Raw genomic sequence first — 23,289 nt, 5'->3', positions numbered from 1 at the left:
TGACATCCTCCCTCACCCGCATCATAATCAGCAGTTCCTTGTCCTCTGTACGACTTCCGGTGCCTGAGATAGTCAGACTTTAGAGGTATACTTCACTAAAACGAGGCTATGAAAGGTACAATCCAATTGTCACACATCTAAAATACAGTAAAAACAAACACAAGTATAGGAAATCCAATCCAATATAATGCAGTGCAGTTCTACCCCCGCACATTATCAATATATTTCATATATTCTTTCTATTTTCTGTGAGGTCATTTGATTTTAATTTGTTTAACTGCAGCTGTTCTATGTACACAAGGACAATGAACATTGGGACGGCCATTTGTGCCATGCAAATGAGTCTTTCTGTTGTCAAGATGCCCCAGGTCGCCTGCAGAGCAGTCCACATGTAGCGCTACTGAGGCCTGCACGGATCTATTCCCTTTCTCCTGAGTGGAGGTGCACCTTCAAACAGAACCGGTTCATCAGGTCCACAAGGCAGAGCATTGCCGTCTAGCTCGATGGAGGGAAAAAAAAGAGCAAAAAACAGCCGGTAAGGATTTTCAAACTAAACTTTTGCCTCCTTTGTCCATTTCATGGGATACACCCTCTTACTGTCTTGCGATGAGGCCCTCCAAGATGTCACCTTTGCAGGTTTCTTTATTGATTGCAGCTCTTTGGCTACCTTGATGCCTAATTACGTTAATGTCCTGGGGGAATTTCCTTCCTTAAGTGTCTGTGTGATCTTTGTCACCTTTTTGCTTTTTAAATAATCAACCCACGTTGTTATTTTCTTTCAAATGATTGCTCATATATTGAGTTCATCTGTGAACATGATTTAATTAGCTGCAATGTTAATTATTAATTATTAATTGTTAATGCTTTGCTGCAAGGATGATTATATGTATATAGAGTGCATAAAGTGTAGTTGTGAGATGACATAAGCGAACTAAAATATCCAACATTTCTGTTAACCACCTCTCCTACTGTAATGCAACCAAACCATGCCTTAGTGCAGGGGTCGGGAACCTTTTTGGCTACGAGAGCCATGAAGGCCAGATGTTTTAAAATGTGTATCTGTGAGAGCCATATACATTTTTTAAACATTGAATGCAATAAAATGTGTGCATTTTTATGTAAGACCAACAGTTTTAGATATAATGGGCTCCAATTATGTAGACCAGGCACACTACCCCACGCCAATGGGGTGTGGCCAGCACACTTTCGTGAGCAGCGCAGTGTCTAATAATAAATCAAATACTTGTTGCCATTAATGCAACTTCTGCTGCTGCATAGTTTTGCACCGTACTCAGTATATTTCATTCTTTTGGCCATCTTTGCCAGAAGGCTTGGTTCTGCAGCTTTAGTTAGGTGACTATTTGACTAAAGGAGAAAAGTTTATATTTACATGTTGACATCTCAATGACCGAGGTAGACTACCGCATTACCCAGTAATAATCGAGTTTTGGTGTTTGACCTGGAAAATATAATCAGGAAAGATAGATATTGTCGGCCGTATTGCAGTAGAAAATAGATGGATGGATTAAAATGCATAAGAAAGTTGTTGATTTTGAATATTATTTTTAACAGTCATTTCTGTGATGGTTTACTTTAAAATGTTAGCAAAAATACATTTTTATTGGGGTAAGAAATGCTTGAGAGCCAGATACAGTCATCAAAAGAGCCCTACCTGGCTCCCGAGCCATAGGTTCCCTACCTCTGCCTTAGTGGAAATGCAATCTGAGTGTTTTACTTTGAAGTACCTGTACACTTCCGGTGTGATTGTGCGTCATCATAACTTGTACCTTGACTCCCTGGGGCGTCGTGGGTTGAGGAAGAGTGTGAGAAGTGTACACGCAGTGTGACGCCTCTTTTGTGGGAATGAGGAAAAAACACACCGATTAACAGGCGACACGGTGGTGGTAGCGCATCATTTTTCCATTTTTTTAACCTCTTCCTTTATTTTTCTCTATCCGTATGACTGCGTGAAGACACAAGGTAAACACAAAGTCCATCATACGTCTTTACAGAGCAGGTGAACTGTACTTACTTTTATTTGTGCTGCTTATTTGTCAGCGCTCTTACATGTACAGTATGCTTAATAGGCTTTTTTTAAAGTTACACACTTTAATGAAAGGTGCCACTTTGAGTTCAATGACCTGGAGTTCCTTTTTGTGCTTATTCGTAACTTATTAACCAGCTTGTAAACTAGCTCATTCTATAACACCAAATGTACTATTGTGGCCTTTTAAAGTGACTTGAGCTTCTAAACTATGATTTCTGCATGATTTGCGGACATCAGTGAAACAAGTAACTCCCAAGGCAAAGGTCCTGAAAGGTCAATAAGGCAAACGTTGCTCTCATAACTATTTCCTCTGCTCCACGGATAAGCACAACGTGTCTTGAATACACAACCAGAATGACCACCTGTCAGGTGCAGCTTTACCTGCCAGACAGCGTTTGTTTCTCACGCTTTTGGGGCGGCATCTTCAGGTGTTGTACAATCCCACCCCCCCAAAAAGACCCCACCTTGATGTGAACATTTCAAGTGTAATCAAGGCGAGTTACTGTCTAGGCAAAGCAGCCATATTGTGTTATTGTGTGCTGCACGCAGACACACTTTCCAAATGTTTGGGCGGGGAGAGACAAGTTGTTGCAAAAGACTGACAGGTCAAACCAGATGCTGTCTACAATGCCTGGGGAATTTGCTGTGCCACATTTGAAAAGACCACTTTTCACTCAGTATGTAAACACAGCATCACACCTGAGGATGCCTGTTATTGGCCAAGATGTTTCCATGACTCTGGAATTGAATTCATTGTAACATGAATTGACATGTATTTTTAAATGTAGCTTGAACCCATAATCTAGAAACTCAAGAGTAGTAATATATTTACAGAATGGCAAATGGAAACAATGTTGTCAGTTCTGATAATAAAAATATGTTGTTAGTAGGGGAGTCCTCGTAGCCCTCTCGGCAGCTGGAGGAACTCGCTACATATAGTTCCCTTAAGAAAAGTTTGATGCCTGAGCTTGGATGGTCTGATTCCTCCTATTATTGGGAGTGACCAGGGTGGATAGGATCAGGAAGGAGTACATCAGAGGGACATTACATGTTAGAGGCCTTGGAGATAAAGTCAGAAATGCCAGACTGAGATGGTTGGGACATGTCCAGAAGAGAGATAGTGAATATATTGGTAGAAGGATGCTGCGCTTAGAGCTGCCAGGTAGGAGGCGTAGAGGAAGACCAAAGAGGAGCTTTATGGATGTAGTGAAGGGAGACATGATGGTAGTTGGTGTGAGAGAGACAGATGCAGAAGACAGGGTTGGATGGAGGAGATTGATTTGCTGTGGCGACCCCTGAATGGAAAAGCCCAAAGAGAAAGAAGAAGAAGTTGGGGAGTCCTGACATCTTGAAACAAAAAGGTCATAAATGAGTTTCACTGCTTGGGACTAGCGATGGGAAATTTGGCTCCCACACAGTTCTTGGTGTGATTTCTAGCTTTGTATTTCAGGGTTGTGGGGTATGCTGGAGCATCTCCCAGCTGTCAATTAGGAATGAAACTGTGTAAAAATGATTGTTCAGCCCAAATAAAATAACGGTTATTGCTGTCACGCAAGGCTGTTGGTCTTCACATACGTACATATTCATGATGTGCGCATACACACACACAATTTCCAGTCATGCTGTTTATACTTTTCCATACTGCTATCATCAGCTGACAACAGCATGACTAGTGAGCATGTGTGTGTTATGTTGGCGTATTCAAAACAGGAAGAGGCGGAATGTAACGCGAGCAGTATTCTCAAATGTTGGAGCCCTCTCGGCAGCGAGAGGAGCTCCTGCCTATCGTTCCATTAAGAAAGGTTTGATGCCTGAGCTTGGATGGTCTGATTCCTCCGTCCAGAGAGTATCTGCCATGTTTTTGAGGAGATTCTCTCCACATTCACCACAGTATGAATCTATATCCTCATATGTGATTGGTCATATGGCATCCTGATCAAAAAGTAAAATGAAATAACAAATTGGGGAGTCATCTCTTATTTAAAGGGAATCAGTTCAGATTCAGATTCCCTACAATGGATGACACATTTGGCATCAACGTGTACTGTCATTCAGGTCCAACTAGTTTGCGGTATAAAGACTATACAGAAGAAAAGGTACACCATTGCAGACGTAAATTCATGTGCAATATTCTCAGTACAACATAATGATCTTTGGGCTATTGTTACACAGTTATGCTCTTCTTGATAATGTCATTTAGTTCATATGATTGCAGTATCTCGCTGGAATATTAATAAAATTGATTCTGAATGTTTCTCTTTTTGAAACTGCGCACTCAAATCATCAAATCAGCAACAAGTGGAATCGAAGCAAGATGTAAGATTTTGCAATGCAACAATGATTTAGCTTGTCCAAGTGGTAAAGCTGTGACAGCTGTGGCAGAAAAGGGTTGCCACATACTTCAACTAGAAAAGCACTTGGAGAGTGCAGACTTCTGCCAAGTGCCATAGTTGCCCCCATATTGTGATTCTGTGATTTTTGTGGCGTTATTTGCACGAATGGCAAAAATGGTTGCATCTCGCAATGTTAAAGAGTCCTTTCAAAAATTCTTGGAACCAGACGGTGATCCTGATCACCCTCAAAATTTAATCAGTTCTTCATATCCCATTCCCGACCATTCCTGAAAATTTCATCCAAATGCATTCAGAACCTCTCTAGTTATTTTGAACGCAAACAAACAGATAAATGCCGTCCATAAAAACAAAACATAAGCATGATAGTGCCTTTCAAAAAAATGTGGACAGACCAGACTCATTCAGCCTGCGTTGTAACCACACAACTGACCTACCCTTTGTCAAGTAAGACAATCCATCTTTATTATAAATATGCATTCTCCTGTAATTGAACTTCTCCCTGTTGTCACTTTATTTCAGATATCTGATGATGCAGAGTTCAGTTGAAACTTCACAAGTTATAAACGTCTCAAACTCCAAACCGGTTCTGCCTCCCAAACCTCGACTTGCTCCCAAGCCATTCTCGGTACAGAACACCACCGTTCGCTCCATACATTCCCCAAAGGCTGTTAGTGTGTCCTTCAAGGGAACAGCAACATCCCAAGCTGGAAAGCCAGCAGCTCCAACTGTCCCCACACCAACTTTGACCAGCCCGGCTACAAAACCACGGCAAGAAAAGTCTACCAGTGTTCCAACAAAACCATCCAAGGATGAATCAAAACCTGTTCCAGTCAAGAAAGATGTTACCAAAACAAACCACAAATCAGAAACACAGATCGTAACTAATAGGGACCCAAATGCCACAAAGAAGGAAGTCAAGACTCAAGTGACCACTGTCAAAAAGGCAGAAGAAACACAGAGCAATGATTCCTCGAAAACCAATGAAACATTCCAGTGGGGTGGAACCAGGAAACGTTTGTCCGTAGAGCTAACCTCCAAGTTTAATTCCGGTGGTAGCCCTCAGCCTCCTGAACACAACAGAACCACATCACTAACCAAAGTAAAAGATCATGCTAACCAGTCCAAAACGAAAGTGCCTGAGCCAACCATATCAGTGCACAAAGAAAAAGATCATGACAACCAGCCAAAAACAAAAATGCCTGAGCCAACTATTCCAGTGAACAAAGAAAAAGATCCTGACAAACAACCAAAAACAAAAGTGCCTGAGTCAACCATACCAGTGAACAAAGAAAAAGATCATCCCAGCCAACCAAAAGTGCCAGAGCCAACCACCACAGAATATAAAGAAGGGGGACTGACTCAAGACTCCCATGGTGGTAGCATCAAACGCAGAATCAGTCTTCTCTTTGACTCGGCGTCAAAGCCAGAGGTTACCGCTAAGAGAGGGCAGCCCGAGTTTGTCAAGGAAACAACTGGTGTCAAGGAACGGATCAAAAACTGGACCCTGGAGACGTGTTTAGAGGATCCGACTGACAAGAAGTCACAGGATGGAAACCAAACTCATTCTAATAGGTCAGTGCGCTTCCTTTCCTCTGTGATAGCAGTGTTCCATGCATTAGTGGTGGGCACAACTGTTCATTTCAGTCATTTCAGTCAATTGGTCGTTAGCCTGTGATCTTTTTTGGAGCCCTTTTTTGATAAGCATCATCGTCGTACCTGCCACACGAAAGCTTCTGTGCGAGACTTGGTGCTTTGTTTTGTCCTCATCCGCACCCCTCCCTTCTGGGGTCCCACATGGCTCATATGTCGGCCCTTTGCTTTGTTTGCTTAATATTGCCTAAACAAGGCATTTTGTCCCATTGCTGTTCGGAGATGTTGTCTTGAAGATACGCACCATCCTCAGTTGCCACTCCCAAATTTAGTCACCAAACAGGCTCCTTTTTTACAAGTCATTTAAAAACATAAACTCTCAAACACTACGTGACTGTACAAGTGCAGGTATGCCTGTTTTGGCAATGACTCATTTGACTTCATTTAATTTTCCTCCACAGCCAAAGACCCGCAACTGCACCAACACCAGAAAAGACTCCCAAACTGCTACCTGTTGATCATCCTGGACCAAGGACCCAGTCAACACAATCTGTGGCTCTCTCTGATGCAACTGAACAACCAACAAAGCAACTCTATACATCTGAGGAGTCGGAGCAGAAGACATCAGAGGAAGATGATACCCACCCTTTGGCGCCTGCTGATGAGGCCTCCTCATCTGATGGTGTTGAAAGACGGTTTGTTCAGTTTGACTCCATGGAGAGAGATGATGGAGAACCTCCTCTTCCAGCGGGGTCAGAACCGGAAAGCAAATCAGATGAGGACGTCAGTCAATCTGAAGGGAGTGTGCTTGTGTCAGGATCCAGACCAGTAGAAACTCCACAGAAAAACGATGAGGAGAACATTGATGTGGAGCAACTCAAACAACGGGAATTTGGAAAAAAGCTAAAAGCAGAGGAAAGTGAAAAGGAAAGACTCAAGTTAGAAGAGGAGGAGAGAAAACAGGAGGAAGAGAAAGAAGTCAAGCGGATAAAAGAAGAGGAGATGAGGAGAGAGGTGGAGAAGGAGAAAGAAAAATTGAGGCGGAAGAAGGAAGAAGAGGAGTGGCGTAGAAGGGAGGAACGGGAAAGGGCGAGACAGGTAGAAGCGGAGAGGAAGAGGGCAGAGGAGGAAAAAGGGTTGAGCCTTAAGAAAGAGCAAGGGGAGAGACGGATAAAGGAGGAACTGGAGAGCGAGAGGCTGAGGAAGGAGGAAAAAAGAAGGGAAGAGGAGGAGAAAGAAAGAATGAGGTTAAAGATAGAAGAAGAAGAAGAGAGAAGGAGAAGGGAGGAACTGGAGAGGGAAAGGCTGAGGGAAGAGGAGAGAAGGAGGGAGGCGCAGGAGAGAGAACGAATGAGGCTGAAAATGGAAGAAGAGAAGAGGAGAAGGGAGGAACTGGAGAGAGAAAGGCTGAGGGAAGAGGAGAGAAGGAGGGAGGAGCAGGAGAGGGAACGAATGAGGCTGAAGATGGAAGAAGAGGAGAGGAGGAGGAGAAGGGAGGAACTGGAGAGGGAAAGGCTGAGGGAGGAGGAGAGAAGGAGGGAGGATGAGAAAGAAAGAATGAGGCTGAAGATGGAAGGAGAGGAGAGCAGGAAAAGGGAGGAACTGGAGAGGGAAAGGTTGAGGCAAGAGGAGAGAAGGAGGGAGGAGCAGGAGAGGGAAATAATGAGACTGAAAATGGAAGAAGAGGAGAGGAGGAGAAGGGAGGAACTGGAGAGGGAAAGGCTGAGGGAAGAGGAGAGAAGGAGGGTGGAACAGGAGAGGGAAAGAATGAGGCTGAAGATGGAAGAAGAGGAGAGGAGGAGAAGGGAGGAACTGGAGAGGGAAAGGCTGAGGGAAGACGAGAGAAGGAGGGAAGAGGAAGAGAGGGAAAGGATGAGGCAGAGAAGGGAGGAGCTAGATCGAGAAAGGTTGAAGGAGGAGAGAAGGCGAGAGGAAGAGAAAGAAAGAATGAGGTTGGAGATGGAAGAAGAGGAGAGACAGAGAAGGGAGGAACTGGAGAGAGAAATGCTGAGGGAAGAGATGAGAAGGAGGGAGGAGGAGAAAGCAAGATTAAGGCTGAAGAGGGAGGAAGAGGAGAGGTGGAGAAGGGAGGAACTGGAGAGAGAAAGGCTGAGGGAAGAAGAGAAAGAAAGGATGAGATTGAGAGTAGAAGAAGAGGCGAGGTGCAGAAGAGAGGAACAGGAGAAGGAAAGGCTTAGGGAAGAGGAGAGAAGGAGAAAGGAGAAAGAAAGAATGAGGCTGAGGATGGAAGAAGAGGAGAGCCGGCGAAGGGAGGAACTGGAGAGAGAAAGACTGAGGGAGGAGGAGAAGGAAAGAATGAGGCTGATGATGGAAGAAGAGGAGAAGCAGAAACGTGAGGAATGGCAAAGAGAAAGGTTAAGGGAAGAGGAGAGAAGAAGGGAGGAGTTGGAGAAAGGAAGAATGAGGCTGAAGAAGTTAGATGAGGAAAGACAGAGAAGGGAGCAAAAGGAAATGGAGATGAAAGTGCAGCAACAGAAGGAAGAAATGGAGAGACAGAGAGAGGAGGCAAGTAGAGAAGAAGAGAGAAGAAGGCAAGATGAACTGATGAGGAAGCAGGCACATGAAATGGTAGAGAAGCTTAGGATGGAGGCTGAGCGAAAAAGGGAAGAACTTAGGTTCCCCGGTAAGCGAAACAAGAGCCCGGTTGGTGAGGCGGAGCCATCTCTAATGAGCTTTAACTCTGGAGGCTCACCTCAAACTGCACGCAGTCACTTCGCACGAACTGGGAGCGTTTACGATGACTTTTCGGTCAGTGAGCCTAATCCTCGGGTGGATGTTGGTAATTTTGATGATTATTCGGTGAAGCCAAAGAGATGGGGCTCACCATCTATTGTCACTTTGAGCACACGGGACGCGGTGGAGGAAAAGCAGATACCCATTGATGTTGACCGTCTGGAAATAGAACCACGAGAGAGAGTGAGGACACGTGAAGGCTTTGAGCAAGATTCAGTCTGGAGAAGCCATGAGCTGAAAGAGGAAGAGGGGCGGCTGGAACAGGAGGAAGAGCCTCAGGTGGAGGAAGATCAAAAAGTTCAAGAGCAAGATAATGCCGAGAAAGAGTGGGTGAGAAGAGGCAAAGATCACATACATGAGGTAAAGTCTATTACCTTTATATGTACCTCTTTTAAACATGCACCTTATATTTACTGGCAAGGAAAGAGGAGTTCAGAACATTTGGATAGAGATACTCCCATCCCATTAAAAATAACAATAGATCAATCGATTGTTATATCTAGATGGTCAATACAGCCACCTAACCGTAACTCTAACTTCCCCTCATTAGTTCTTCCTTAGTTTCTCATTAACTACTTCAAATGTATGAGTCTTAGTCATTAGTTCCTCAGTAACGACTGTATTTTTGTTTAGCAGATTATGCTCTGTTGTGGTACAAGCAACATAGCATTTAAATGACGAGTCAACAGAATGGCTACTTAATGAATGAGCAGAGCAGCACCTACACCTACACCTACACAAACATATGCTGCAGAGCCAACTGTATTGCGATCTACTAAGGTTAAAGTTTGTGACAACATCTTGCAAGATTAAAACACGATAAGATTTGTCATTCAGAAGAAAAATGTCCTACGATAAATGAATGAATGAATTACACAATCAATTAAAATGAACTGGATAATTTTTCTGGCCTCCCTGTATTGCCATATGCATGCGTGTGTATACCTCATCTTCCGCCTCCAAACAGACAGGAAGAGGGTTCACGCTACAGTGGTTCAGAGCCTTTGAACGTTTGATTGGCACAGTGAATACAAACGGAACATCACAAAAAGGGTGTGCATTCACAGAAAGGTACAGCACAAAGGAAATGCTGCTCTTTAACACAGTTGAAAAGCCAGCATTTCAAGAAATGCTCCAAATGTTTGACAGTACAAATTACCTGTAAGAAAATACATGCAAGAAACATCAATTCCACAACTTTTACAGGGTGAAAGATCACATATTAAAGACTATTTCATTATTATGAAAAAATGGGACTATTTTTCCGACTGTACCTTGCCGCAGTGTTACTGACAGTGGACTTATATTCTCTGAGGTCTTGCTTGGTGGAGTCATTGATTGTGCATTTTGATCTGATAACTGGGTTGTGATTCTTGATTTGTTTTGGGTACGGCATAGGTTAAAATGATTAAGACTCAGTAAAGGACAACAAATCACAAACAAATCACAGCTACTGTATTGAGAGTGAACAGCAAGCTGAAACAGATTAGATCACCTTCTTGTTTGAACATGCATCATTTTTGCAGCGAAACCACTGAGCTCTGTGGTTATGTTGTGTGTGTGTGTGTGTGTGTGTGTGTGTGTGTATGTGCATCATTGTGATACTCTTTACGCTTTAGCAAATAACCTCAAACCTACATACATGATGAGCTGTCAGATGGCACAGCACATAATATGACTGCTTTCACTTAGAGCAAAAAATGGGGCATGAAAGCTTCTTCTTTGGAAACCTTTATATTTCACCTTTACAGTGTTTTGTCGGTGTTGCTGGCCTTGACTATACTGTACAGCCATGCTTTCACCACCAGGTGGCAATGCTGCAGTTGAAACCTCCCTAAGGCACTTGTCTTTTCTAGCATAAAGCAACATGATTGCTTATCAAATGACAAGTGATAAGATGTATAGCATATGGACAAATATTATGTGTGTATTGAACCTGACATGCTTGAATGAGTAAAATGCAAATACGCGGGCAAACACGAGCTGTGCAGTCAACCAAGCATGCTTTTACAGGCCCTTTGCGCAAATGACAGACAGGCCAGTGTCAAGGCACCAAGGTATTATGTGGTCATCTTGTCCTCATTTGGATCTGGTCAAAAGGCTAGCATGTCAGAATGACCAAACATGGGGCTTTTGTGCTGTCTTGCCGTCTCTCCAAGCCTTCTCTCCACTCTGCTTATGAGAGCTTGCCTTTCTCCCTCCGCACTCACAACACATAAAAAAAGGATGGGCTTATCCGTGGACAGGAAAGTTTGCATGTCCTTTGACCATGGAGAGCCAGCGCTCCTGTCAAACTATTACATTCCAAGAGGATTCCTGATAAAGATGCTGCCTGCTTCTTCATTGAGTAACCTGCATTAAACAAGCTCTGTCTGAGATATTTGGCTTACTTTTGGGGATTTTTCCATTGCAAAGCACAGACTTCAGGTATGCCCTTAACTCCAAATTATCCACAGTCCAGAGGAGATAAAAGGATGACTCGACTCGGACTGGAACCACTGTTTTCTTAAAGGATATGATGTGTGATATGCAAGCAAGGCATCACCAGTAGATACACTCATAAAAGCCTTTTTACTTCAGAGACAGAAGGAGGTTTTCATTGACTTTTTTGCCATGATGATCCTTAGATGAGATTCTTTGGGAGACGATGTAACCCCTGCAGTGGACCACTCCATCTCGTCACCTCTCCATTTCCCTAGTATCAGAAAAGCTACCTTTCTGAGGTCTCCATACATGCAGTACTTGGGAGGGAAAGTGTCAGCTGCTCAGCGTGAAGTGTCTGGCTGGGCGGATGGCATACGCCGCTCCTTTCGGGAGGTTCTCGGGCTCGTCCAGGGCACCGCAGAGGAAAAGCAGGTCAAACGCAACAAGGAAGTGGAAAATGGAAACCGCAAAGGAAGGCTACCGAGAGCCATTATGCCTCTTCATAGTTTTGCCCGCCACAGCAGGCGATCGCTGCATTGCTTTTCCATCAGAAGTCGACAAACTCTGCAAAAGAAGTCCACGGAAACCTGCTCTGTAAGAAGTGCTTTTGTTACTGTGCCATGCGTAAGTCTCGGTGCAGGTCAAGAACAATGTTCTTCATGCCAACTTAACCCAACATGAGCAAGCACCGAGGAAGGAAAAACCCTCTCATGAAGGATCCTTGAATAGAACATAGAGCAGAATAGAGCAGTGGTAGTCTGTTTCATGAAAGACATGGTTATCGGATAAGGTCTTCCAAATGCAGCGTGTTATCAGGTACATGCATGCCCCCTTCCCTCACTGTGGTTCCATGTTTGTCATAGATAAAGCAGAGGTCATTAACAAAGCGTCATCCTACTATGGCATTTTATGTCTACACAGCCCATTTTTGTTTAATGCTTGTTGTTCTAGCTCCTTGCATTAGGTTTCTGTGTCTTGTCATTTTAACCTCCCAGGTTGTCCCTGGATTTGTCCCCTCCTAGGGGGCTTAAAGGGATAGTTTGGATTTTTTGACATAAAGTTGTATGACATCCCCATCATCAGTGATCTGAAATATCCCTTTAAAGAAAAAGAGTCAGGTTTTATGACACCACTTTGCATTTATGCCATTTGCACAAAGTATCAATACCAGGGTGAATTTTACTCACTATCGAATCGGAAAATAAATCAGTGGTATCACCCATCACTACTCATGGCAGCATACAGCAACTCATGGTGGCATGAGTTGTCGTGAGTGAGGCACTGTGTCACTACACCTGAAAAGTAGTTTTTCGGTGTTAGCTTCTACAAAATAATGTCGCTGTAGCTTGATTGATATGCAGGTCATGTTATGCAAATTGAACATTGTTGTTGTTTTTTTGAGTTTTTTTTTATTATTTTAAGGGTGCTGTAGAGGTGGAATTGGTGTGTCCCATTATGTGCAAGGTTAGCTGCCTCAACTGCATGGATGGGCAGTTTTCATTTAAGTGAGTTAATATGTCTGGATGAAATGGTAGCATCTTGCTCTCAGCGGGCATAAAGAAAGTGCGATGGGAGACCCATGATGCTAAAATCAAAGCTGTGATATTTGGATGTGAATCCTGTGACTTTAGAGTGAGGATAAGCGGCATAAAAAATGGATGGATGGGTTTGCTATGCAGAATTAGCTTGCTAAAAGTCAGGGAAGAACTGAGGTGTGTGAGGTTCACTGCAGTCTCCTGTGACTTTAGAGGTATATTTATATACTGATATATATTGATATATGATATATATATATATTGATTGATACATCATAAAGTACTAGCCTAAAGGTCATCCACTAGCCTAAAGGTCATCTGCCTGTGGAATAATCAATACAAAGCTGCTAATTTATGCAGCCGATGTGACCAGATTAATGCGCTGCCATTGTGTAATAAGTAATTAGAAGAAGCCCATGAGTCATCACACAAAGCCAAGTGGTGTTTACAAACGTTTTCCTCTGTATCCAAGTGACCGTATCAGACAACAAAGCAGAGAGATGTGCCCCGTGACAGGTTGCTTTTATTTGGCATGTGTGCACATACATTCCAGCATTTAGGCGTGGCAACAATTTGGCAATCTGCAGGCAGGGGTATGTGGTTCTATATTGGAGTGTGCACATGTGCAAGTGCACACCCCAGCCACTGTGAGCAAGTCATTAAATGATGCATGCCTGTCTAGTCAGTGATCTCTGCTTCTCCTCCATCTTTAGCTGCATTGTGGGATTCTTGTATTAAAAACTGTATCCAAATCTTTCTTCCTATCCCTTAGGATCCTGTCCACAGTTATGGTGAAGCTACTGCTGCTTTGGCAGACTATGAATCTGACAGGCCACGTGCAGCCTATGAATGGAGATCTAGAACTGACCGGTAGGATAAACTTGTTGCCTTTTACAATATACAGATTTCAGTGTGTATGTAACCTAATTTCACCCAAAGTTGAGATATTTGGTTGTGAAGCAGAACCCATGAACACAAAAAAGACATTTTACCACCTCCATTTCTATTTTGAACTACCTTTGCCCTCTAGTGGTTGACAGTGCACAACACAGGTAATCAGAAGTGTCACTGTCAGGAGTGAGCAACAATAGTTTGATATTTCCCACTCCTTTGTGATTGCACTGTTTTTCATTCAAGTCCAAAGTCTTTCACTGACGGGCTTCCTGAGGTCTCACATGAAGAGGCTGATACGACAGAACCAGTGCTGTCTCCTTTCCCTGAGGTTGGTCATGACTTTTCACGTAAACCCACACACACTCTCATTTGTTATGATTGTTGTTACCTGATGATGGCAATTTGGCAAAGTTGGGCTACACACGTTAGCATCATCGACTGTATAGCCCAGGGCGTCGCATAACTGCGACCCTCACTCGGGTTGCAGGTATGTTGGAGCCTATCCCAGCTGTCTCTGGGCGAGAGGCGGGGTACACCCTGGACTGGTTGTGAAACTAACCAATAATAAATAATGACTTCTGGTGCTGCATGGTTTTGCACCGTATTCCGTATCTTTCTTTCTTTTTGTCATCTTTTTCGTCAGACGGAGGAGACCTGGGTTCCATTCCCCGCTCGGGCATCTCTTTGTGGAGTTTGCATGTGCGTGGGTTTTCTCCAGGGACTCCAGTTTCTTCCCTCATTCCAAAAACATGCTAGGTTAATTGGTGACTCCAAATTGTCCATAGGTATGAATGTGGGTGGGAATGGTTGTTTGTCTATATGTGCCCTGGGATTGGCTGGCCACCAGTCCAGGGTGGACCCCGCCTCTCACCCCAAGACAACTGGGATAGGCTCCAGCATGCCCGTGACCCTAGTGAGGATAAGCGGCATAAAAAGTGGATGGATGGGTTTGCTATGCAGAATTAGCTTGCTAAAAGTCAGGGAAGAACTGAGGTGTGTGAGGTTCACTGCAGTCTCCTGTGACTTTAGAGGTATATTTATATACTGATATATATTGATTGATACATCATAAAGTGTTTTGTTGCACAGAGCTTCACCCCTCTGCTCAACACCAGTGCACAGAGGTCCAGGGCGGCTCTTAGCAAGATGCACAGGCGATCACGTCCATCGCGCTCAAGTCGCACCACACCATCTATGGTAGAAGTTCAGGACTGGAGGTCTTGTGACACCACAGGTAATCTATAATCTCAACCTCCATAAATGTAGCTCAGATTTGCCGGATATCTTCTGTAAATGTACTCGCTGTAGAAGCTGTCTAGAAATGTTCACTTGCTGATTTCAGATGGAGAGCAAAGGGAGTCAGAGTCTGATGAAGAGCAGCCTCAACAAAGGATAGTCTCCTCTCCTCCTGCCTACAGAAAGACCCCCATGTTGCCTGGCGTGAGCCCATTAAGCCTCATTGTAAGTTCAAGGAGTGTAGCATGTCATCCATATTGTAAAAGCACCTTACTTTACTGTACATGCTCCCACAGGCTCAGATGAAAAAGCGAGCAGAAGCACGAGAAGAGACTGAAGAGGAGAAGGGCAGTGGGGACAAGGAAGGTCCAAATGATGTAGTGGAGCCATCAGCTGCCTTCCAACTGTCTCACTCTCCACGACTTCCTGCTCATCTTGCTGGAGCCGCACGAGTTCTTCCACCTTTAGGTGGCACAGATGGAGGGTAAGAACAGCGCAGGAAACAAGAAAATTTGTGCTGTGCAAAAAGTTCCGTTTTTTTTTTCATAAAATGTTTCTATGTGTCTCTCAGTGCTACATCATCTCCGGCGTGGCTCACAGAATTGAAGTCGAAGAAGCGTATCAGTCAATATGAAGGGGAATAGTATCTGAGCAGTATGCATGAAAGGAATGTCTTCCTCCTATATAGCGACCCCCATGCTGCTAGGAGAGAATCCCTCCATGTCAGATGTTGCTGCAGAGAGACACCTCACCAAGGTCTTCATTTTGCACTTAGTGCCCATTTTGTACATTTACTGAAATGTGCAAAAAAGGAAATTCAGGCATTTGTGGAATACACTGAACACATTTTGTCTTGTAAATGATTTGTTGCCAAGGCTGTGCACCATGATTGTTTTTTCTTGATACCAAGTGCATGTTTAAAGGTCATTATGGACCTTGCGTGTACACATATGCAAATATAAGACAGTACAATGCACTATAATGATGTACAAAGCCATACCACAAAGCATGTGATCACGTCAACCGGCTTGCAGGAGATTTAGGAATGTTTTTATGCTACCACAATGTATGAAGCTGTTTATCTACTTGAGATGAAGTGCCTTTGTTTTCTAATGGACAAAAAGACCACCATCAACAACTCCTTTCCTTCAGTGGAAATGTGTTGCAATGCATTAAAATCTTTTCTATGAAATGTATTGGTGTGGGTTGTTGTCTTTTGTGAGGAGAACCCTCATATGGAAATAAAGTTGCTAGGCACTGTCAGAGATAGGATGCAAGATCGCCGGATGGGATCCATACTGCTGAGTGAGACTGAGCTCAGCTCATTCTCCAGGTCGGCTGGCTAGCTGGCAGCATGTGTGCTCACTATAGGATCATGGTGAGGATGGCAGCATGGGCCGAGCCGGGCAGCGTTTGCCAGGGACAGAGAGGGCAAGCCTATTGAGAAGCAGTGTGATGGACACAATGGGTACGACAGACTTGCTGCATCAACAGGCTTTTTGCTGCTGTGGCCAGAAATAAACCATAAATACCCCACCGGCCTCCACCGATTGCTCGCCAGGCCTCCACACCCACACACCCTCACACTGAGACAGACCGAAAAGAAAGACAAGAAAAAGGAAAGACTGGGAGTTTGGCTTGTACGAGGTGCAGTGAAACACAAGCCATCCAGGTAAACAAAAAAACAAACAAACTCTTAACTGTGTGTACTGTTGCACGAGCCAGTGCAAACAATTCTGGAAACTATACTCACGCACAATAACAAACATACTGAATACCTAGCTATTGGATCTTATTATAGTGGGGAAGTGGTCCCGGTTGGTGTATTTCATAGAAATGTGTGAATTTACTCAACACTATTAACACACTATTGAACTGAAACGAGATTTTCTGTTCCAGCAATAAACTAAGGAAAATGACAGACCAACAAGGAACCCCAGACCAGTTCCCTGCAGAGAAGGGCCAAGGAGGAGCTGGAGCCTCATATAAGGTACTCTCTTCTGAAGTCTTCTTGAAATGTTTCTACATTTGAATAGCATTATAGGATTTCAATGACTACCATCTTCAACATTATAGGGACTTTGATCCACCAACATGTCTGCTGTTAAGAGACTGCCGTCTGTGCATTCAATAATACAACAGTATCTTACTCTGGCCAGGGTACAACTTCTCCCCCCAAACACCAAAACCCCACAACTCCGATCATTTTTTAGAAATTTTATTTTGGCATTTCTACATTTCCGTAACTCTTGCCATGTATTTTCCTGATGTGGAGAAGTCGGGGGTGTTACCAATGCTAATTAGATTAGGTCAATCAATTGGTGCTATTTTCCCACAATGAGGCTTATTGATGCTTACTATTCCTGTCTTTTAGTTGACGGTTTTTGAGTTTGAGAACTTTCGCGGAAAGAAAGTGGAATTGTCTGGTGAATGTAAAGATGTGTTGGAGAAGACCCAAAGAGTTGGCTCCGTCATCGTGGAATCTGGACCGTGAGTGACTCTCCATCTTCATAAAAAAAACACAAATATCATCTTTCTTTGTCCCCATGGCCGGTTATTTAGCCGTCACACATGCATGGGTAGCTTTGTTACGTGCAATAGAGTAGGACAACCAAGTCTGAAAATGGAGGTTCCACTGTACCGCATTTCTCTCCTCTTGGACGGCTTGCTCAGATCAGCAAAAAGCAGCAAGTTGTAATACATGGACTTCCTAAAGTTGTGATGTGAGAGATCTTGTGAACATTCTTCAAAAACATTTTATACGTGTATGTACTCTGAAAAGCAAAAAAAAGGTAGGGCAGGACTCTTTTAATGTGTGTGCTTTCGCCTTCTGTTTTAGTTGGGTGGGTTTCGAGCATCCAAGTTTTGCAGGAGAGAAGTTTGTTTTGGAGAAGGGGGAGTATCCCCGCTGGAGCACCTGGACCAACTGCCAGAGTCACTTCTGTCTGAGCTCCTTCAGGCCCCTGAAAGTGGTCTGTGATGATGTATTTTAACAAAAGCTCTGCAGAACCTGTGCCGACTAGTGTCTCTCTCCAGGATAATGCCGATCACAAGCTGCACCTGTTTGAGAATGCAGGCTTTGAAGGAAGGAAGATGGAGATTGTTGACGATGATGTTCCCAGTCTGTGGGCTTATGGTTTCCAGGATCGTGTGGCGAGTGTTAAGGCCATCAACGGCACGTAAGATACAACCTCCTGTCTTTGAAATCATCCAAAAAGCAAGTACAGTGAAACTCTCACAGCCCAACCTCCAAAAGACTTACAGTGTAAACTTCAGCCATCATTTTCTGTAAAAAAAAAAACAATTCACTTTAAATGATTTCTTACGGGTTTATTAACCAGCATCACTGAGGAGATTGACTTTGGAGGTTCCACTATAACGGTAATATTACATTTCATTCTCAAGGTGTTATTCAGTACACTCTCTGTACTTTGCCTCCTAAGGTGGGTGGGCTACATGTATCCGGGCTACAGAGGGCGCCAGTATGTGTTTGAGCATGGAGACTTTAAGCACTGGAATGATTGGGGAGCCACAGCGCCTCAGATCCAGTCCGTCCGACGTGTGCGGGACATGCAGTGGCATAAGAGGGGATGCTTCATTGCTCCTACACCTAATCCCAATCCTAATCCCAATCCCAATCCTTCTCCTAACCCCAATCCTACTCCTAACCCCACTCCCATCCCAAAACCTTCTCCTAACCCAAAATCGCAAACCCAGCCTTAACCCTACAAGGAAACACCTCCGGCACCTCCTGACAGCTCCTGGGACAAGCTGAAGGCAGTCAGCCAGCTCCCGGTCTGTCCTACATACCCCCTCCACCGTTTTACTGATTACTGGAATTTACAAAGATGAAGCATGCATCAGTGACTAAAAAATAAAGGTTTTGGCCCCAATTTTGGTAATCTGCATGTTATTGGATACCTTCTTTCATGGTAGCAGTAATTGTTTGTTTTATTTAAAACATGCATAGCAGGGTTGCATTCAAGTACATCACATGTTTACAGTTACACAATTCAATATGTTGGTAAAGGAGTAGGGAGGAGCAAAGCTTATTTAACCCTAGGCCTTCTAGGTGTCACAACAATTACTGATAGGTTGCTCACTTCCTGTGTTCAATGTGTAAACAGCAGTGTGAACCATTAGGCTACCAGGACAATACAAACACGTAAATGAATTTACGTGCATACTTTACATACAGAAACAATATTCGGTATAGATAGCACATGATGAACAATTAATAATAGCTTCATTTAATCATAAAAGTAAGTAGAGGAGTGAAATTGAAATAAACAATATATAATGAAAAATGAATACAGAGTATATAAGGGGTAGTAAAGCCGAAAGAAAAACATATAAGGGATAGTATGAATGCCGTTTACTAGTGGTGGGCGGATCGATCCAAATATAGATATATCGATCCCAACGTTGGAATTACTATTGATCGATATCAATGCAAAAAGATCGATACTTAAGCTTCAGTTGGTTTCCCGTTTTATTCAAGATACAACCTGGCTGTATGTCTTAGTCCCTCCCTCTCTTGGGTTTGATTTACTGTCACGTGACTCAGCAGCGACAGGCAACCAAACCAAACAAAATTAATTCAGATTTAGATTGATTCAGATTGACGATGCATCAGTATCGTTATCGCTATCGGCGATACTGGCCCAGTATTTACTTGGTATTGGATCGCTACCAAATCTAGCCGTATCACACACCACTACCGTTTACTTCCTAGTTCCTACCTATTCATGCGATCAGTCATTGGCTTGAAGTAAAGGCACCACCCAACGCCATTAATCTAACCAATCGCATGTCACTTTTCTGGCGCACACTCTAAGAGGTGGGCGGGCAACGCGCAAAATTTGAAAGTTGACCGGAAACGATGAGCGACCAGAAGACAGCGGTGTTTTTTACATTTTAAAATGTATTTGTAAATTATTAGAAAAGGCGGAATATTTGCATGAAAATCGAGTGAGTTGTCCCACGCTCTGAATTTATGCATGTAGGTGTAAATTAATAACATTTATGTCGCGTCTGCCGAGCTGGTCAGCAGACAAACGCATTCGCCAATAAACTTGAGCTAGCATACTTGTAGCGTTTACATGTTGTTTTAAATGCCAGATCGTTAATCAAGCAAAACCTTACATTTAGCTATAGAAGAGTCACTGGGTCATGTTGTCTCCTTTTAGGAAATAATGTTGAAGTTCAAATACGTGAACCAGGGAAGCGTGAAACCGCTGCCGACCTCAGCGGACTCTATCACAATCCGCAGCTCCAGACTCAACCAGCTCTTCCAGGTAACATCCGCTCGAGCGCTTTTGCTAACACAATATGGCTTTTGTCAGCAAAAGTACTAAGGTAGGCGATTACTTCCCTTTCCCTCCTTGTCCCTAGGGTCGAGTTAGCCTGGGTGGGCAACAGGGAGGATGGTCTTTGAGTCGGGAAGAGTTTGTGGAATCTCTGCTGCTACTGTACCAAGAATGCAAAACACCAGAACTCCTGAAGATTCGACATGTGGCCAACTTCGTCAACAAGTGTAAGCATTGATGTTACAGTGCTAAAAAAACAGATGCAAAAGATAAATGCTGCCAATTGCTACAGGAGAGAAATGCTCCAAGTTCATGAAACAAAACAGAAGAGGGGTCTCAATATATAGTGTTGGCAGCACCAGTCCCTCTTGAATGAGGGCAGTATTTGTTGTTGTTTAATTGTTTAAAATGGACCACCGTAGCAACTAATCTTCCTGGGGTCCTTCGCAAACCATCACACACAAATACATAATACATTTACAAAAGACACCCCAAAACAATGGTCCAATGTTGAATATATAGTAAACACTGACATTGTTATGATTAATCTGTACATCTTTGCTTTCATACATGCATCTCCTGTTTTTTCTTTGTGTTTGACAGTTTCTGATGTGGTCTCTGAGCTTCAGACCTTGCAGCCTGGACTGCATGACTTTGAGGTGCGTGCAGTGGTGGGCCGTGGCCGCTTCAGCAAGGTCCAGGTGGTGCGAGAGAAGATCACTGGTGATGTTTGTGCCTTGAAAATCATGGATAAGACAATTTTACGCTCTCAAGAAAATGTAAGAAATTGTTTTTTTTTCCTTGAATGTTATATCTCACAAGAGGAACATGCTCTCTTCCCATTCTTGATGGCTATTTCGTTATATATGTTGGTGATTTTCCACTGACGATCATTGCACAACAGATGCTGAGTCTGTTTGAATGATACTTTGATTCTTGTAGGAAATTTTACTGCTGTGCTGAAGAATGTCCGTAGTAGTATTAGAGATTGTGAATGCTATAAGGATGGTAAAGTGTAAGGAATATATCCAGTACAATGTGCGTCATTATAGTATATCTGCATCCATGGATATAGACTCCTCGATTACAGACTATTTTGTTGCAAAAATGCACACAAGTAAAAAAAAAAAAAATAGGGCCGTCAAAAATTGTAGTAATTAATTTAAATCAATAATTAATTCTTTAGCATAATAAATGCATCATGGCAAGCCATGCCTCTGTAATGGTGACAGACTGGTGTAGCTTCCTCTTTCTGTAGTCCCAGAAAATACACTGAAAAATGTGAATTCAACTTTAATGACACATGGTGTCTTTGAACGCAACCCCTCATTGCTCATAGTAACACAGCTAAAGTGCAGTCAGATGTTCTGCTGCTATTAAAGAGACTAGTGTTGGGTAAGTCGATTATCAGACGTGTGCGTTGTCTTTTAACTTGATTTAAACTTTTAGTTAATTTGGAGGTGTTGATGCATACACGTTTACAGTATATAATCCTGTCCTGTCTTTTACCTCTCTTTCAATAATATACAGTAAAAATTGGGATATTTTAGACATAGTGATTAGTGCTGATTAATTGAGATTAATTCATTTCAAAACTGTGATTAATGCGATTATAATTTGGAATCATTTGACACTCCTAAAAATACATGTATGCTTGAAATATACGAAAAATATGCAGTATCAGTCAATACTCTGGTTATGGTCCAGGATGAAAAATGCGCTGAACCTACTGTAGTTGTTGGAGATAATCTACTGGAGTTTGCTCCCTACCTACTGTCGAAATGCTCTTGAGCAACATGAGCAAAGCACTGAACCTCCATGATGCAACTCCGTTTACGTGCCCCATGTCTTCTTGCTTGCATACCTAATATTGAATTTCCCACCAAGCATTAAAATAAAAAGAGGAATGACTGTCAAGAGCTGCAATCAGAGAAAATCCCACTGGAGGATGCTGTGGAGTTGAACACTCAACCAAATGTGGATGCATCATTTCACAGCGGTGCTCCATGATTCCATGTGACTAATCCAACAGATCCCAGATAGAACAGATCATGAGTTATGACAGAAAGAGATGTGAAGTGAGCAATGCAATGAGCAACTGTTGTGTGCAAGAAATGCATCTCTCTTTGAAACATTGCAAATGAACTCCTGCCCATAAAAACAGCTGGAATGGGGGCTAATTGAGGGAAAAATCTCCTAAAGGCGATTGCTATGTGTCTCAATGTTCCCTGAAGTTGGTGTTGCAAGAGACTTGAGGTTTTACATTGAATGAATGTATAGTATATACTGTTTGTTGCATTATCACTTACGTACTGTATTCTGTGCCTTATTGATTCAGGTTGTTTTTCATGAAGAGGAGCGGACGATTCTGTCTTTGAACTGCAGTCCCTGGTTCCCACAGCTCTTCTATGCTTTCCAGGATGAAGATCACGTCTACCTGGTGAGACTATATTCGAACATCGCTCTATCACTATTGCGGCTTTTCATAAATTAATTAAGTGAACATCTTTCATGGTTGACTACGGACTTTTATGGGTCCAAAAATATTGAAAGACAAGTCATGTGTAGTATTCTGGTCATTTGGTGGCAGTAATATTACATTGATGAGACATTACCTTGGGTTACATTACCATGACATGATATAGTGGGGAAAAACAGTTGTGGAAGTGGTGCGTTTTTGTCTTTCCCCACTCTGTTTGAAAACCTTTCTCCAGGTTAGATCTAAAAAAAAAATAAAAAAAAATCTGAATAGTTAGCTCAGGAGCATGTTATGCTTAAAGCGGCAGATGTTATAGGGATGCTATTTCATGTCTACAGGGCTCTAATAATGGTTATTTTTTTTAATAAGTTGTTAGAATGGTATTTAATTTATAGATATAATTTGCTCTGTTCTTTATAAGATAATGAATACAATTTGATTAGATTTTGTTGTAGACATTTTGGCTATGGTAATTCTCCACTGGATAACTGATGGAACTGCTTTGCAAATACCGCAAATGTTGCCAATTGTAATACTTTCTCTTCAGGTGTAAATTGACCTGAAACACCTAAATCTTTTCATATTTAAAAATAGAAAGGCCAATTCCAAACATATCAGTTCTACCCCTAGACAGTGACAGTTCGATGTTGATGGTGTTATACATGAA

General features: G+C 42.8%; 3 protein-coding genes across 5 annotated transcripts in view; all 3 read left to right on the top strand.

Moving 5' to 3' along the window:
• The first annotated feature begins 1,780 nt into the window (after window positions 1-1,780).
• tnks1bp1 (tankyrase 1 binding protein 1) lies at window positions 1,781-16,021 on the top strand. The gene is made up of 9 exons (XM_058055061.1): window positions 1,781-1,980; window positions 4,921-5,973; window positions 6,453-9,105; window positions 13,477-13,574; window positions 13,842-13,926; window positions 14,688-14,832; window positions 14,941-15,059; window positions 15,131-15,318; window positions 15,406-16,021. Exons 2-9 carry the CDS (start codon window positions 4,928-4,930, stop codon window positions 15,476-15,478), a joined length of 4,407 nt encoding a protein of 1,468 aa, XP_057911044.1. The 5' UTR covers window positions 1,781-1,980; window positions 4,921-4,927; the 3' UTR covers window positions 15,479-16,021.
• On the top strand, window positions 15,531-18,727 carry LOC131106620 (beta-crystallin B3-like). The gene is made up of 7 exons (XM_058055845.1): window positions 15,531-15,590; window positions 16,226-16,506; window positions 16,734-16,824; window positions 17,209-17,324; window positions 17,674-17,806; window positions 17,871-18,013; window positions 18,278-18,727. The coding sequence occupies exons 1-7, from the start codon at window positions 15,531-15,533 to the stop codon at window positions 18,555-18,557; spliced, it is 1,104 nt and encodes a 367-aa protein (XP_057911828.1). The 3' UTR covers window positions 18,558-18,727.
• A 965-nt stretch (window positions 18,728-19,692) lies between these two features.
• cita (citron rho-interacting serine/threonine kinase a) overlaps window positions 19,693-23,289 on the top strand; it is a 30,649-nt gene continuing 27,052 nt past the window's right edge. For 2 of the 3 annotated variants that reach the window (XM_058054526.1, XM_058054525.1), the window contains exons 1-5: window positions 19,694-19,836; window positions 20,024-20,131; window positions 20,229-20,370; window positions 20,747-20,922; window positions 22,482-22,583. In XM_058054526.1, coding sequence (XP_057910509.1) covers window positions 19,831-19,836; window positions 20,024-20,131; window positions 20,229-20,370; window positions 20,747-20,922; window positions 22,482-22,583 — 534 coding nt within the window. In that variant the 5' untranslated portion in view covers window positions 19,694-19,830. Of the gene's footprint in view, window positions 19,837-20,023; window positions 20,132-20,228; window positions 20,371-20,746; window positions 20,923-22,481; window positions 22,584-23,289 lie in introns of all 3 variants that reach the window. The other variant, XM_058054524.1, reaches the window with a different exon arrangement.

This window comes from Doryrhamphus excisus, chromosome 18 (assembly GCF_030265055.1).
Source record: "Doryrhamphus excisus isolate RoL2022-K1 chromosome 18, RoL_Dexc_1.0, whole genome shotgun sequence".
Taxonomy (NCBI): domain Eukaryota; kingdom Metazoa; phylum Chordata; class Actinopteri; order Syngnathiformes; family Syngnathidae; genus Doryrhamphus; species Doryrhamphus excisus.
Note: the sequence above shows the minus strand (reverse complement) of the source record. Positions and strands in the feature narration are given on the sequence as shown.

Excerpts from the sequence above, each read along its gene's own strand:
- tnks1bp1 (XM_058055061.1), top strand. The coding sequence starts at position 4,928 with ATGATGCAGAGTTCAGTTGAAACTTCACAAGTTATAAACGTCTCAAAC. Across the intron at positions 5,974-6,452 it reads AACCAAACTCATTCTAATAG|CCAAAGACCCGCAACTGCAC; the intron begins GTCAGTGCGCTT and ends TTTCCTCCACAG. Across the intron at positions 14,833-14,940 it reads GAGGTCTTGTGACACCACAG|ATGGAGAGCAAAGGGAGTCA; the intron begins GTAATCTATAAT and ends TGCTGATTTCAG.
- LOC131106620 (XM_058055845.1), top strand. The coding sequence starts at position 15,531 with ATGCTGCTAGGAGAGAATCCCTCCATGTCAGATGTTGCTGCAGAGAGA. Across the intron at positions 15,591-16,225 it reads CAGAGAGACACCTCACCAAG|CATGGGCCGAGCCGGGCAGC; the intron begins GTCTTCATTTTG and ends TGAGGATGGCAG. Across the intron at positions 16,507-16,733 it reads GTGAAACACAAGCCATCCAG|CAATAAACTAAGGAAAATGA; the intron begins GTAAACAAAAAA and ends TTTCTGTTCCAG.